Genomic DNA, 14370 nt, shown 5'->3' on the forward strand with positions numbered 1-14370 from the left:
TTTCTCAGAATAACAATCCTCACTTGGCTTACTTAATGGTATCTCAGACAGAAGGAGCGCTCTTTCAAAAACAAGCAGGATTTACAAGTAAAGGCAATTGTGTGCATTTGCTCATGGCAATCCCAGAATCACTTGGATATGGAACGCCTTCAGTAATTGGCGGAGAGAATTAGCTTAAAGTTGGCTTAATACCTAGCTACATGCATGCACGTTGTTATTTTTAAGCAATCTGTGTGTTTAGATGCCATCAAGCTAATTAGGAAATATGTATTTGCATAGAACTCAAGTTTAGTTGCCACTGAATGGAGAAAATAAATCCTCCTGACTAAGCTTGTGTGTACCTTCTGGATCTCTTAAAACCACCAAACCCCAAGAACACACAAATTCCTCTTTAAATGATTATTTTGTTTTCCCAATAAACATTAGCATCTAAAACAAGATGCTTCTAACTACATATTTTTCACCATGTTTCAAACCTTAATTTGTTAAATTCTTTCAGAGTAAAACAAATTCCAAAGGCAAGTAAATGGGCGAAATAGATAGATAAATAGATGGATGGATAGATGGATAAATGAACGGATGGATGGATGGATGGGTGGGTGAATGGGTGGATAGGTAGATGACACTGATTATCAGGTAGATAGATAATATTATACTGCGTTTGAAGATCAGTGAACAATATGTATGTATGTAAAGTGAAAGTGTTAGCGTCAGTTGTGTCTGACTCTGCAATCCCATGAACGGTAGCCCACCAGGCTCCTCTGTCCATAGAATTCTCCAGGCAAGAATACTGGAGTGGGTTGCCATTTCCTTCTCCAGGGGATCTTCCCGACCCAAGGATCGAACCTGGGTCTCCTACATGGCAGGCAGGTTCTTTACCATCTGAGCCTCCAGGGAAGCCTATATACTGTGTTGGAAGATCAGTGAACAATATGTATGTATATATGTGCTTTTATTTGATCCAAGTAAGTGACTAGTTTGTGATTAACTTGTAAGCATCATTCAGTTGTGTGCATATATATGTGTATAGTATGATTTGTACCAAATCTCTTATGTCGCTTGTATATGATCTGTTGCTTGTGTAAGACTGTGGGCTCAGGTTGTTACTACACCACTTAGAGTCAGATCCTGGCTCCAGCAAGGGGCTGAGAGGGGTTGAGTGATCCCTCTAACCTTGTAACTGTGAGTTTCCCCAACTCTAGAACCATATCAGTACCGATCTCATAGAAGTGGTTTGTAGGCTAAATGAGATGAAGAGTATAAAGTCCTTAGATGGTGCCTGGGAAATAAATGTGTCCCACAGCTAGAAGCACCTTCCATGGCTGTCATTGTGATTAACGCATCTCCCCATGTGCACCTGTGTATGGCCACACACGTGTGCCATGTTGTGCAGCATGAAAGGAGATTTCCGTGGCTTGCACGTGACTGCCCTGACCATGGCATGTGCACTCCGTGCTGCTGTCTGTGTCGGGCTGAACGTGTATTTTGTTTCCTGTGTGAAGCGTATGCATTTTCTCGTGGTTCTTCAAGCCTCTATTTCATTTCGGGCTCTGTTGCATCATACACATTCTTGTGGCTTGTTATCTGGGTATACACATGGCTTTACATGGTGATTCTGTTTTGCAAGAATGGGACCTCTTGGAAGCATGCAAACATTGTAGCATCCCGCACAGGAATTTTAATAACGTCCTAGAGCATATCCGGGTGCTTGTCAGGGAGGCCGTAGACTGGCCGTGCTTACCCCATGTGTTTTGGTGTTTTTCTGCTTTTCAATGGAATTAGTTACTAACATTTTAAAAATTGAGGGACGTCCCTAGTGGTCCAGTAGTTGATTCCCCACTTCCGTGGCAGGGGGTGCAGGTTTGATACCTGATTGGGGAACTAAGATCCTGCCTGCCTCACAGAACAACCAAAAAAATTCAAAATAAAAATTGAAAGTTTCCCTGTATAACCAGATGGCCATTTTCCCCTATAAAAACTGAAAACTGGCCTTGCCTTCCACCAAGACCATCCTCAGCAAGAGTAGAGAATGATCATAGCCTCTGGGTTTGATGTCATATTTTAGCACAGTCTCCATTGCTCTCTCCCCTTGACACCCAGGTCCAGCTGCTATTTTTCATTCCATTTGTTTCATTTTTCTCAGGCCTGGCCTGCCTTATTTGTTCACCTTCCATTTCTGGCTTGCACAGCCTTCTGGCTCATGAGCACAGAACCTGGGGCCCTTTAAACACATCCGAGAAGGGTTGGTGAGTGAGGCGAGGGTGTGCAGACCCCCCACCCCCTGCCCAGGGGTCCCAAAGCACGCGGGGAGCCCCAGTGCTTTTCTGGAGCTGCCTGCTGCAGAGGGAAGTAGCGGTCGGGGATACTGACCCTGCTGATGGAGAAGAGCAGGCCCGGCCGGTCGGAGCAGACGCCCGTGAAGCAGAAGCGCAGCTTCCAGTAGAAGAGATGCTCCCAGATGAAGGTGATGAGGCTGAGCGCCATGGCAGCCGCCAGCATGTAGAACACGCCCGCCATGTTGTCGATGTCCAGCTGGCTGCTCATCACCTCGTTCTTCTCGTTGTGGCAGATCCCCGTGAGCCACAGCGTCTCCAGCTCCTCCATCTCCCCTGGACGGAAGAGAAGAGCCACAGGAGGTGAGGAGCAGGGCCCGCGCCGCGGGGCGGACGGCCCTGCGCTTGGGGCAGACACGTGTGACTTAGAGCCGCGCAACCTCAAAGGGAGGGACTGAGCTCTGCATTCACTCCCTGGTCAGCGGAAGATAACGATGACAACACCCTACGTAGCATCGTTGTAGGAGGATGAAATGAGATCCGGTCTAGGGAGAATTTGGCGCAGTCCCTGAATCTCTCTCTTTTTGGTCATTATTATAATGTTCTTCCCATCCTGCTTTGGGCTTTCCTGCTGGCTCAGGTGGTAAAGAATCTGCCTGCAATGCCGGAGACCTGGGTTCAATCCCTGGATTGGGACGATCCCCTGGAGGAGGGCATGGCAACCCATTCCAGTATTCTTGTCTGGAGAATCCCATGTACTGAGGAGCCTGGTGGGCTACAGTCCATGGGGTTGCAAAGAGTCAGACACGGCTGAGTGACTAAGCACACAGCACCCTGCTTTTCTGTATCCCCACCCCCAACATCCACCCAAGCCTAGAACAGGACATGGGATAAGCTGACAGTAGGCTGCAGTGGGAAGACTTGCATTCCTGTTATGACTTCTTCACTGACTAGCTGTGTTACTTAAGAGCCACAGTGATCCTGTCCACGAAATGGGTAGAATAATAGTGCATACTCCCTCTGGTTCTAGGGAAGATCAAAGGAGCTCACATATGCAAAATTCCTACATGTAGGTAAGTTCTCCTAAATAGTAGCCTGCAAGGGTTGCTGTCCAGGAAGCACCCAGCATGAGCCTGGTACACGTTTGTACAGAAGTATACATTAGTCATTTCTTTGTTTAGAACATCAAAGATTATTCCAGAAAGTCACCTCAAGCAATGCACTTAGGGAACAAAGTGTTTCTTGCAAAGAAAACAACTCAATCGCTTCTAAATGGCCCCTTGCAAACTAAATACTTCCCCACTTTGGCAGGCAACTAAAGAAGCAGGTGGGATTTTCAATGGAAAAAAAAAAAAGCATCATTTTGTCTCTCTTTTATGTGTATTTGATCCAGTTGCCATTTAGGAGGAAATTCTCTGGTCTAAATGTCTAGTAATTATACTAACTGTCTAGCAATTCACTAAACCATGGTGCTTAGACTATCATTCAGGCCTTTAAGAGTTATCCTTCAAAAACAGTGAAAATCAAAAAAGATGCCTAGAATGTTAAATAAAGAGTACAACTATATTGCATATACATGTGATCTCTAAGATATAAAAGATAGAAGTATAGGATTAAGAAATACAAATGACTATGTATAAAATATGTCAACAACAAGCATATATTATACAGCACAGGGGAATGTAGCCATTATTTTTTAATAAATTTAAGTGGAGTATAATCTATAAAAATATTGAATTGCTATATTGCACACTTTAATATACTGTTGTAAATCAACTGTACTTCAATTTAAAAAAAACACTTGCAGAGAAACATAAAGAAATGCTCAAAATGTCTGATTTTCTTTGAAGAGTTTAATCATAATTATTGCCTTCACATTGCTCTCTTTAAGTTTTATGAAATGTGTGTATATTGCTTTCTGTTTGTTCTCACTCTTGAAACACTTGTCTGAACATGGAACCGGAGGTGCCACTTATTTTTCTTAGACCTTTTGGAGATGTTATTAAGTGTCCTTCTGACCTAGATTGTAATTGTGGAGAGGTCAGCTCATCATGTATTTATCATTACTTTCTATGCAATCTATATTTTCTCTCTAATTGCTTTTGAGAATTTCATTCTGTCTTTGTGTGGAATCTAGGTGTGGATATGTTTTATTTGTTCTGCTCTGGACTCTGTGATTCTTCAATCTGATGACTCATAACTTTCATTTTGGAAGCACTTCACCCATCATTGCTTTGATTATTACCCCTCCCCATCTTTTTAAAAATTAACAGACTTTATTTTTTAGAATAGTTTTAAATTTAGAGAAAAACTGAGCAGAAAAAAAGTGGAATCCCCACACAGTCCCTCTTCCCATTCCTCTTGGTTTCCCCTAACATCTGGCATTGATGTGGTATATTTTTATAACTTATGAGCCAAATACATGATCATGAACTAAAGTCCAGAGTTTATATTGACTACCCTGGTAGCTCAGCTGGTAAAGAGTCCGCCTACAATTCAAGAGACCCTGGATCAATTCCTGGGTTGGGAAGATCCCCTGGAGAAGCGAAAGGTTTCCCACTCCAGTATTCTTGGGCTTCCCCGGTAGCTCAGCTGGTAAAGAATCCACCTGCAATGTGGGAGACCTGGGTTCGATTCCTGGGTTGGGAAGATCCCCAGGAGAAGGGAACAGGTACCCACTCCAGTATTCTGGCCTGAAGAACTCCATGGACTATTCCATAGGGTCACAAAGGGTCGGACACTACTGAGTGACTTTCTCTTCACATAGTTTATATTAGGGTTCAATCTTTGTGCTGTACGATTCTCTGGGTTTTGCCAACACTTAACATCATGCATCTACCAAGACAGTACCATACAGAATAGTCCCACTGCTTTAAACATCCTCTGTGATCCAACTGTTCATCCCCCATCACCCCTCATTTCACCTCCTGGCAACCAGTGATCTTCTGTCTCTATAGTTTCGCCTTTTCCAGAACATCATATAGTTGGAACCATATACTGTGTAGCCTTTTCAGACAAGCTTCTTTCTCTTAACAAGATGCATTTAAGATTCCTCTATATCTTTCCCTGGCTTTATAGACCTTTTGTTTTTATCTCTAAACCATATTCTACTGCATGGACATATAGTTTGTTTATCCATTCAATGACTGAAGGATATGGGGCTTCCCAGGTGGCTCAGTGGTTAAAGAGTCCACCTGCAATGCAGGAGACCCAGGAGATGCCAGTTCCATCCCTAGGTGAGGAAGGTCCCCTGGAGAAGGGAATGGCAACCCACTCTAGTATTCTTGCCTGGGAAATCTCATGAACAGAGGAGCCTGGTGGGCTACAGGCCATGGGGTTGCAAAGAGTTGGATTTAACTGAAGCAACTGAGTACGCATGCATGCACTGAAGGATGTCTTGGTTGTTCCCAAGTTTGGATATTTATGAAAGAAACACAAACATTCATGGTTAAGTTTCTATGAGGATATAAGTTTTCAACTCATTTGGGTAAATACCTAAGGGCATTATCAGTGACTATATTGTAAGACTATATCTAGCTTTCTTGGAATCTGCCAAACAGTCTTTCAAAATGACTGTACCATTTCACACTCCCACCAGCAATGAATGAGGCTCCTTTCATATAACACATCCTCACCAGCACTGATATAATTTTGGATTTTGACCATTCCAATAAGGTGTGTATCACATTGTTTTAATTTGCAAATCCTTAATTTGCAAGTCCTTTGCAAATCTTTAACATGATAATCTTATCTTCAAAAAATTTTGTTTAAAATACTCTAGATGGGGACTTCCCTGGTGGTCCTGTGTTTGGGACTCCATGCTCCCAATGCAGAGGACATGGGTTCGATCCCTGGTCAGGGAACTAAGATCCTACATGCCACATGGCTCCTTAAAAAAATCCTAATAAGCTACTTTTAAATTCTGTTTAAAAATATTCTAGATGTTCTCATTCTATCCTCTAGGTTATTAACTTTGTTTTCATGTTTTCCATTCCTTCATTGTTCTGTCTTGCATTTATCTGATTCCCACAGATCTATTTTCCAGTTCATTTATTCCTTCATTGGTAATATTTGACTTTATGTTTTAATTTTTAATCTATTTTAATTGTGACATTCATTTGGTTCTTTTAAAATTCTGCCTGTTCATTTGTCATAATGTCCTACTCTTCAGTTATGGCTATACATTTTGTAATTTCAAACTTACAGTGTTTCAGATTATTCTCAGCCCCATACTGCCCCCTGCCATCTGTGTTCTCAGGGTTCTGTTCTGTTTGCCATGCGTGCTGACTCTCATGGTGGATTACTTCCTTGTGGCATTTGTAACTTTTGATTATGAGCGCATCTTCAGCAGAGCTGTTCTCCCCCTAAACCCCATGGGCTCCCAAGCAACCTGGGTTACAGACCAGGCCTTACGGAGGGGCTCTGGGTCTGCTCCTGCTGTGGTTCCAGGGGCTTTGGGTGTACCAGTTTTTAATTTTTCCTGGAGTATAGTTGCTCTTCAATGATGTGTTTGTTTCTGCTGTGCGGCAGCGTGAATCAGCCGCACGTATACATATATCCCCTCTTCCTTCGATTTCCTTCCCACTGAGGTCATCACAGAGCATTGAGTAGAATTCCCTAAGCTATGCAGTAGGCTCTCATTAGTTCTCTATTTTCCTGATGCTGGGAAGCATTGAGGGCAGAAGGAGAAGGGGGTAACAGAGGATGGTTGGATGGCATCATTGACTCAATGGACATGAGTTTGGGCAAAAACTCTGGGAAATAATGAAGGACAGGGAAGCCAGGCGTATTACAGACCATGGGGTCGCAAAGAGTTGGACAGGACTTAGCAACTGAACAATAACAGTACATAGTATCGATAGTGTATACCTGTCAATCCCATTAGTATCAATAGTATATACATGTCAATCCCGATCTCCCAATTCATCCACCCTCCTGTTTCCCTGCTTGGTGTTCATACATTTGCTCTCTACACCTTTGTGTGAAATAATTCTGACCATAATTACTCCACCATGTAACATACATTTAAACCTCCATCCTAATTTGAGTTTTAATCTCTCAGCTTCAAACAGATGTTGAGCTCCTTGTACTTCCTTTGCTATGATGGACTGTTTTTTCTACTCTCCTTTTCACAGATTCATTGACAGTCTCAGATTGAAGCCATGGTATCATCTCCTTGCACAGTTCAGGGCCCCCCTGCGGATGGTACAGCCCCAGGTCCCATCCCTCTTGCCTGTCTCCCTGTTGGCACCACAGCTGAAACACACCATGAGATTCCCCGTCCCCTCTGTTTCTGCCACCGAAGGATTTCTCTTCCTTTTGGCCTTGGCTGTGCGTTATGGGCTTGCATATGTGTATGTGTGCACATGCCTATAAGGCTGCATTTTTATGCAGTTTGTAGCATGAAGGGTTCCCACATCAGTTAAGTTTCCAGTGTACCACTACCATATATGCATGTATAACTTTTGTGAAAGTGAAAGTGTTAGTCGCTCAGTCGTGTCTGACCTTTTGTGACCCCATGGACTGTAGCCCACTGGGCTCCTCCGTGCACAGAATTCTCCAGGAATACTGGAGTGGGTCCTTCTCAAGGGGAATCTTCCCAACCCAGGGTTATAACCTGTGTCTCCTGCATTGCAGGCAGATTCTTCGCTGGCTGAGCCAGCAGGGAAGCCCCGTAAATTTTGAAATCATGATTTTTTAAAAGCATACATGTTTATGGGAGAAAAAGAGGAAGTACAAATAAATAGCATATTGTAAATTCTTCACTCACAAGGAAGGGTGTTGGTGGATCAGTGATGCAGGAAGCAGTGGGAAGGGTTACCTTGATTTCAGCTCTTTTCCCTCTAACAGTCTCCAGTGTTGTGCTCACAAATGTCAGGGGACAGTCAGCAATACGACCTCATCGTCCACTCAGCGCCACCATTGACTCGTCCAAATTCACTGCCTGCTGTATGCTTCAAGATTCACACAGTGGCTTCCTCCTCTCCCCAAAACACCAATGCCACCCTTCCAAAAATACTCTGCTGTTGACTTTCTCCCACTGGCTGGAGTTTGTGAGGACCCAGAAATGGGTCTTTTAACTACGTTTTGTCAAATTCCCAGCACATCTTCCCTTTGGTGTTGTCCTAAGACTTCCCTGATGGTTCAGTTGATAAAGAATCCGCCTGCAAATGCAGGAGACCCCAGTTTGATTCCTGGGTTGGGAAGATCCACTAGAGAAGGGGTAGGCTACCCACTCCAGTATTCTTGGGCTTCCTTTTTGGTTCAACTGGTAAATCCAACACCATGCGGGAGACCTGGATCGATCCCTGGGTTGGGAAAATCCCCTGGAGAAGGGAAAGGCTACCCACTCAAGTATTCTGGCCTGAAGAATTACATGGACTGTATAGTCCATGGGGTTGCAAAGAGTCGGACACAACTGAGTGACTTTCACTTTCACTTACTTTTCACTTTCAAAGAGAGACAGGGGCTTCCCAGGTGGCACTAGAGGTGAAGAACACGCCTGCCAATGAAGTAAACGTAAGAGATGCGGATTCCATCCCTGGGTCGGGAAGATCCCCTGGAGGAGGGCATGGCAACCCACTCCAGTATTCTCGCCTGGAGAATCCCATGGACAGAGGAGCCTGGCGGGCTGTAGTCCATGGGGTCACAAAGAGTCGGACACAACTGAAGAGATTTAGCACATGCACAAATAGAGACAGAATGCCTGTAATAGGGTCAGTCTCAGTAGAAGGAGGATCATTTTGATTCCTTTCAGGATGTAAATATAAAGATTTTTCCTCTGCCTTTTGCTCAAACACCTCTCTTTGAAATAAGTCAACTTGGTAAGCCAGACCCACCTCCTGAAAGGGGGGCAAACACACATTTCCCAACACCAGTTACAATGTGTTCTAGTCATTCTCCAGCCACTCATTTCCTGCCTCCTAGCCTCTTCTACTACTGAACTGTAGTCCAAATACTTTCTAATACCGTTTTTAATTTACTCATATATATTGTCATCTCGAGGGAGATCAGGAACCACATTTTGCGATTTTGATTATTTCTCATGCCTGCAGCAGGTAGTAAGCATTGCATCCATATTTTCTGTTTCTGTCTCTTTCCTTCTCCAGGTTTAAATTGGGAAGCATTGCAAGAAAAAAAAAGGGGGGCCAGATCTGTTGGGTGAGATTTTCTGCCACATAAAGAGAGGAAGAGTCAGACATGACTAAGTGACAAACACTTACTTACTTAAAGAAAGAAAATACAAAACAAAAGGGAGTGGGCTTGAGAGTAAAAGGCTGGAGAGTATGCATGTCCTCGGCTAGGGAGAAGCCCAAATGTCATTTGCTTTCCCCTCCCAGGAAGCAGTCCGTGTTGCTTAGTTCATGTCAGTTCGGCCCATTACAAAGAGGCCACAATCTTTGTCGGGGTGATCTTAGGACATGGAGCCGGTCAATGGGGGAATTAAATGCCTTTCCTGAAGCAGACTTATTCTTGCTGGAAGACAAAAGCTAAAGGCTCCTGATGCAGAGGGAGGCTGCAGAGCCTTGGGTTTGTCTTGTCTTCCTCTCCCCTCCAGACAGCACAGCTCCCAGCTCCATGACACGGAAGCTCTCGCCTTCCCTCTGTTTCTACCTCCAATGATGGGAGGCGTACATGCACTTGAAGAGACTTCTGCAGGCGTGGAGGTCACGCCTGTTTCAGTGTTCTTGCTATATCTGTCCTCAGGGGAGACGCCACTGCCAGCCGCATGCACCCTCTGCCGGACTCTGAGTCTGTGCCATCCTAAGGAAGGCTGTGACGTCCTGACCACAGAGCAGGGCGTCACAGCTTTCTCCCTTTCTCTTCTTCCTCCCTTCTTTCTTTCCTCCTCCCTTCCTTCCTCCCTTTCTGTCTTTCCTCTCCCTTTCTCTCTTCCAGCTTTCTCCCACAGTTGCTAGTTAAAAGGCAGAGTGATGGGGCTTCAAAAGGCAGGAGCCATAAAGATGCAAAGTCTAAAAGTACCAGGTGAGGACAATTGAGCTGCATTGTGTGGCATCTGAAGACCCACTTCCATCCGCTTCTTAGATGGTGCTGTTGCAAGAGGCTATGTGAAATGTACAGGGCTGGTCAGACAAAAGGGACAGAAAGGATGCAGACAGTGAGGCCTCACACACAAACATGGGGCTTCTCACATTATCCATCCCCTCACAAAGTCAAAGCCAGGGCTTTCAGATTTGCAAAAGTGAATAGATGAAAATTCAAGTAGACACCATCCAGCAAATCACAAGAAAGAATGCTTCAGGGAGGGAGAAAATACCTAGAATAAGCTACAAAAGGGACCTCCCCTTCCCTGAAGAGTTTAGGGAGCGTGTTGAATAACCTGTAAGGTCTAGACAGTCACAGGAGGTAGAACAAGGGTCAGACTGCCTATGATCAATTCGTCTTCAACGCTCACTACCCAATTGATCTTGGATCTGATAGTCTGCTTATCTATCCATCTGCTCATCCATTCACTGATCTATTTTTCTACTCTTTCAGTTAACAAAGTTATATAAATTCTGTTCTGTTTCAGGGCATATACTAAGGTTTTCACAAATTAACCCAGATAGCCGCATGGCCACGTAATGTGACTGGGGCCAGGATCACACCCATTTTACAGATGAGGCACAAAGAGGGTAAGGGACTTGCTGCAGTTCTGGCATCTACCAAATGCAGCACAACAGTATTTACCGGTAAGAGTTCTACCGGAATTAAGCGAGGTTACATGCATACGGTGCCTGGCCCACGTTGGTTACTCAGTACCTATCACCTGATGCTGGGAAAGACTGAAGCAAAGGGGCAGCAGAGGATGAGATGGTTAGCATCAGTGACTCAATGGACATAAATCTGAGCAAACTATGGGAGACAGTGATGGACAGGGAGGCCTGGCGTGCTGCAGTCCATGGGGTCGCAAAGAGTAGGACACAACTGAGCAACTGGACAATAACACATCGCTGGAGATACTTTTAGTTCCTGCCTGAAGCCAGGGAGCTGGTAGGTGGGGTGGATCACATAACACTCCTTGGGCCCTTCCAATTCTGGAGTCTATGATCCCAAGACTCTTGAGAGTCCCTTGGACAACAAGGAGATCAAACTAGTCAATCCTAAAGGAAATCAATTCAGAATATTCATTGGAAGGACTGATGCTGAAGCTCCAATACTTTGGCCACCTGATGTGAAGAGCCAACTCATTGAAAGAGACCCTGATGCTGGGAAAGACTGAAGGCAGGAGAAGGGGGCGACAGAGGATGGGATGGTTGGATGGCATCGCCAAGTCAATGGACGTGAGTTTGAGCAAGCTCCATGAGATGATGAAGGACAGGGAAGCCTGGCATGCTGCAGTCCACGGGGTCACAAAGAGTTGGACCCGACTGACTGACTGAACAACAACTACGACAAGAGCATGATTCCCAGATACAGGTCCAGAGGGAAGGCTGAGCCCCCCAGTAAGAACCTGCTGTGTCCAGCGTCAGAGAAATCAGCTCCTTCTCTGTCCTCAGACTCATTCTCTGAGCTTCCAGAGGGACTGCAGCTGCCTTTCAGATTAGATTTCATTCTATCCTGCGAAGCTGTCTGAGTGCTAAGGGGATTGCTTCAGGAAAGGATTTCACAGCAGGCCATGTGACTCGCCTTCAGGCAGCCTCAGCATTTCTCCCCTGAGGTTGGCTGTAAAAAGTCCATTTTGAACCTGTACTCTTTAGGCTCTGTCTAGGGCCTGAGAATTCACTGCAGTACATCTTCTAAAATCAGCCCACACATATACCCTCACAGGCACACATCTACATATTTTTTTTTCCCTTGGTTTCTGGCCAAAGCTCTTGACCCTAGGCAGTGATGGCACAGAAAGAAACAGCGTGTGGTTTTTGTTTTGGGTCTGCTGTTCTGTTTCATTTCCAGTCAAGGAAGCGAACGCTTTGGGGGCCTCTGAGGACCTCACTGGGTCGTGTCTTACTCCTTCACTCATTCATTCACTCACTCGTTCGGCCACTGGAAAAAAGGACGTTTCTAAAGCACTGAGCACGAGGTCGGTATCTGTATTTTCACAGAGACGAGTAACACACAGTCTTTGGCGTCTACCGGCTCTGAGCCCTGTGGGAGAGACAGTCGTGTAAACCAGTAATTATGGCAAAATGAGTTGATTGAATTTGCATAGGGCTGGAGGCAGCGAGAAACACGAAATGTTTTGAAATCAGAGAACGGTTCAAAATTGGCAAGGAGAAAGAAACCATCAAAGGAGGCACTTGGAAGCAGGAGCCAGATGGATAAGGCGTTTGGGCTGTCCTGAGAACAGTGGGGTCATTGGATGAGACCAGCTATACGCTTGGTGGACCCAAGATTATTCACTTGCTGCCTATGTTTTTGCAACATGGGTCAGAAACCACATATAGGATCAGAAACCACATATAAGATTGGCTGTTACAGGTGTGTGCTGTGCTGGGCTCAGTCGCTCAGCCGTGTCCAACTCTTTGCGACCCCGTGGACTGTAGTCCGCCAGGCTTCTCTGTCCACGGGGATTCTCCAGGCAAGAATACTGGAGTGGATTGCCATGCCCTTCTCCAGGGGATCTTCCCAACTCAGGGATCGAACCCAGGTCTCCCACATTGCAGGTGGATTCTTTACCATCTGAGCAAATTTGGACAATAGTGCTATAGCATGCAGTATGGGAAGGTCACCAGTAAATTCTATCCCAGTGATATGACACTGTTAGAGTCCTGCCCTGGTCTCAGGGGCAGGCAGTCCATGCAGACTAAACTCTCCTGCTCCCAGGCTATGTAGTGACTGGGAGATGCCCACCTGCAAGAAATTGCTGATGAGGATCCATTGTAAACTGTCTTCAGTACCACGACTACCCCTAACAATGCGCTTCGGATCTACCAGCCGCATGGTATCGTGCTGAAAACGTGCGAGTACCTGTCTTAGGGTTCCAGCTCAGAGGTCTCCATCTCCAGGAAACCTTCCCTGAATGCACAGGGATATGAATATGAGACTACAGCTTCTCCTTCTGTGACAGTGACATCCTGGATATCTCATCAATAGAGAACTGCCACTGGAATATAATTGCCACTTGCTTCTAAGTTCTCCCCATTGGGAGGTGAGTTTATTCAGGGTGGAGATCTTGTCTTACTCTTCCTGTGTCTCTAGTCCCTGGCACAGGGCTTGGCACATAGTAGGTGGTTCATGAAACTGTTCACTGTAGATGACACAAGGTTCCTCTGCTTCAGCAGCAAGAATCAGCTGGAGCCAGGGAGAGGAAGGAATCTTAGGCAGAGGGCTCAGGAATAGTTTCTGAAACACAGAAACCAAGGCTTGCTCTTGGGGCAAGTCATTTTCAATCAAAGATCGCAGCGACAGCATCCAGTGGTCCCCTGCAGAGAAACAGCTTCCATCTACAGCCTAAAGACGTCAGGGGTGATGCTGCTGTTGATCCAGAGAGGGTTTGCGGTGAACACCGAGAGGGGAGCTGACCCCGTTTCCATCTTGTTTCATGTCTTGCTCGGGGACCAGGCATTTTGGCTTTCTTAGAAGCCCAAGTGGAATTGGAAATGGCAAAGGAACATCTTTCTTTGTAGAAAATCTAGGGCATCCTCATCAGCAGGCTCATGTCCTCAGTGAGAATGGATTTGGCCTCTATGAGCTCTGAACTCTGGTTCAGGGAATGAAGAAGGCTTGGGGGGGGGGGGCGCTGTGGTGTTGAGATCAAATACTCTCCTCACCACTTGCCTTTGAAGGAAGCTGCTGGTCCAAGCTGGGAGGCGGTCTGTGGCTTTGGAACAGACTGAGAGCAGCTAGACCCTCTGATCACTGACCCTGGGGCCTTGGCTTTATAATTCCACATTCATCTGATCGAAATCTAGATGACCTTGGATTTGGAAATAATGGCATTCCAGAGCCTAGGACTTCCATACCCATGATCTCCAAACTGAGCAATTTTGCTGGAGAGGAAAAAAAACGTACCATTGGGGGGAGGAAAGGAATAGTACAAGATTCTGAACACAAATAGACTGAATTTGGAAGATAAATCTCCCTTATTTAAATGTCAGAATATTCCATTTCTGTATAATGCTGAGAAGTCACAAAACCAAAATAAAAATAGGGC

General features: G+C 45.3%; 1 protein-coding gene across 1 annotated transcript in view; it reads right to left on the reverse strand.

Annotated features, from left to right (window-relative positions):
• Window positions 1-14370, reverse strand: part of GRIN2A (glutamate ionotropic receptor NMDA type subunit 2A) — a 430039-nt gene that overhangs the window by 14869 nt on the left and 400800 nt on the right. Inside the window, 1 exon segment of the mRNA XM_070460672.1 lies at window positions 2371-2609. Within this exon segment, the coding sequence (XP_070316773.1) occupies window positions 2371-2609 (239 nt within the window).

The sequence above is a fragment of the Odocoileus virginianus genome, chromosome 33 (assembly GCF_023699985.2).
Source record: "Odocoileus virginianus isolate 20LAN1187 ecotype Illinois chromosome 33, Ovbor_1.2, whole genome shotgun sequence".
NCBI classification, from domain to species: Eukaryota; Metazoa; Chordata; class Mammalia; order Artiodactyla; family Cervidae; genus Odocoileus; species Odocoileus virginianus.